The following is a 1,403-nucleotide window of genomic DNA, read 5'->3' as shown; positions in this document are numbered from 1 at the left end:
TTGACGGGGAAAGTTTTCTCCCGAAGTCGTTCACGTCGGCAGTTTTCCTTCACTAAATCTAAACTAAAACTAAACGAGGGGATTTTACTTCACTTCATTTAAATCCTCGTGTTCCTGTTCGTGTTTCAGTCAAACTCGTCTTTAAACACTTCCTGTTCTGGATCCTTCTGAGGAAACACGAGCTTCAATAAATAAAAGGATTTCAGAGTAAAATAAAAATGTTGTAACTTTGACATTCAAGTAAAAACTGAAGTGTGACGTGTTTCTCCCTTTAACAAAATAAAAGCGTCAATCTCAAGTGAAACCTTCAGATCCAGGAAACACACCATGACCTTCAAAATAAAACGCCTCTAAATGTTGTGCTTCAAATAAATACAGTGGCTTTTCAAAATAAAATACATTAGACCTAAGTAGTGTAAGAGGACGAGGAGTACGTTTAGTAGTAGTACTTTAAGTAGTACTCGTAGTGGTACTTGCAGTAGTAATAGTAGAAGTAATAGTAGTAGTAGTGTTTGTAGAAGTAGTAATAGTAGTGTTATTTGTAGTATTTGTAGTATTTGTAGTATTAGTAGTTCAGTAGGAGGAGATGTCGGAGGAGGAGCTGCTGTTACTCGTTGTCTGAGCTCGTTCTACGTTGTTACAGTGTTGTACAGAGTGTGTGTTAAGTGTGTACAGTGTACAGTGTGTGTACAGTGTGTGTACACACAACAGTGTGTGTGTACAGTGTGTACAGTGTGTGTACACAGTGTGTGTACAGTGTGTGTGTACACTATGTACAGTGTACATGTGTGTGTGTGTGTGTGTGTGTGTACAGTGTGTGTGTGTACAGTGTGTGTGTGTGTGTACAGTGTGTGTGTGTACAGTGTGTGTGTGTACAGTGTGTGTGTGTACAGTGTGTGTGTGTACAGTGTGTGTGTGTACAGTGTGTGTGTGTGTGTGTGTGTACAGTGTGTGTGTGTGTGTGTGTGTGTGTACAGTGTGTGTGTGTGTACAGTGTGTGTGTGTGTGTGTACAGTGTGTGTGTGTGTACAGTGTGTGTGTGTATAGTGTGTGTGTGTGTGTGTGTGTGTGTACAGTGTGTGTGTGTGTGTGTGTGTGTGTGTGTGTGTGTATAAGAGTATAGAGGACAGTAGTACTACAGTAGTAGTAGTATATATATATTTGTTGTCTTGCTCCCGGTGAGTTGGGACAGAAACAGTTTGTGTGTAGTTTTATATTCTACAGGGGTACAGGTCCTGTAGTACTCGAGTAGTACAGTAGTACTACAGTAGTACTACTAGTAGTAGTACTCTAGTAGTAGTAGTAGTAGTACAGAGTATTTGTTACCTTGCTCCCGGTGAGTTGGGACAGAAAGGGTTTGAGATCTTCTCCAATCACAGCGTAGATGGAAACAAGACAGAAAA

The 1,403-nt window shown here is 40.4% G+C and overlaps 1 protein-coding gene across 1 annotated transcript in view; it reads right to left on the bottom strand.

The window, feature by feature from the left end:
- Nucleotides 1-1,275: 1,275 nt before the first annotated feature.
- LOC110164033 (CLIP-associating protein 1-A-like) overlaps nucleotides 1,276-1,403 on the bottom strand; it is a 57,901-nt gene continuing 57,773 nt past the window's right edge. The window contains exon 40 of the mRNA XM_055163983.1: nucleotides 1,276-1,403. This exon is cut by the window's right edge and continues 40 nt beyond it. Within this exon, the coding sequence (XP_055019958.1) occupies nucleotides 1,291-1,403 (113 nt within the window). The 3' untranslated portion in view covers nucleotides 1,276-1,290.

The sequence above is a fragment of the Boleophthalmus pectinirostris genome, unplaced genomic scaffold (genome assembly GCF_026225935.1).
Source record: "Boleophthalmus pectinirostris isolate CB_2022bp ecotype Guang Dong unplaced genomic scaffold, ASM2622593v1 HiC_scaffold_11, whole genome shotgun sequence".
NCBI lineage: Eukaryota > Metazoa > Chordata > Actinopteri > Gobiiformes > Gobiidae > Boleophthalmus > Boleophthalmus pectinirostris.
This window is presented reverse-complemented; position numbering and strand designations above follow the sequence as displayed.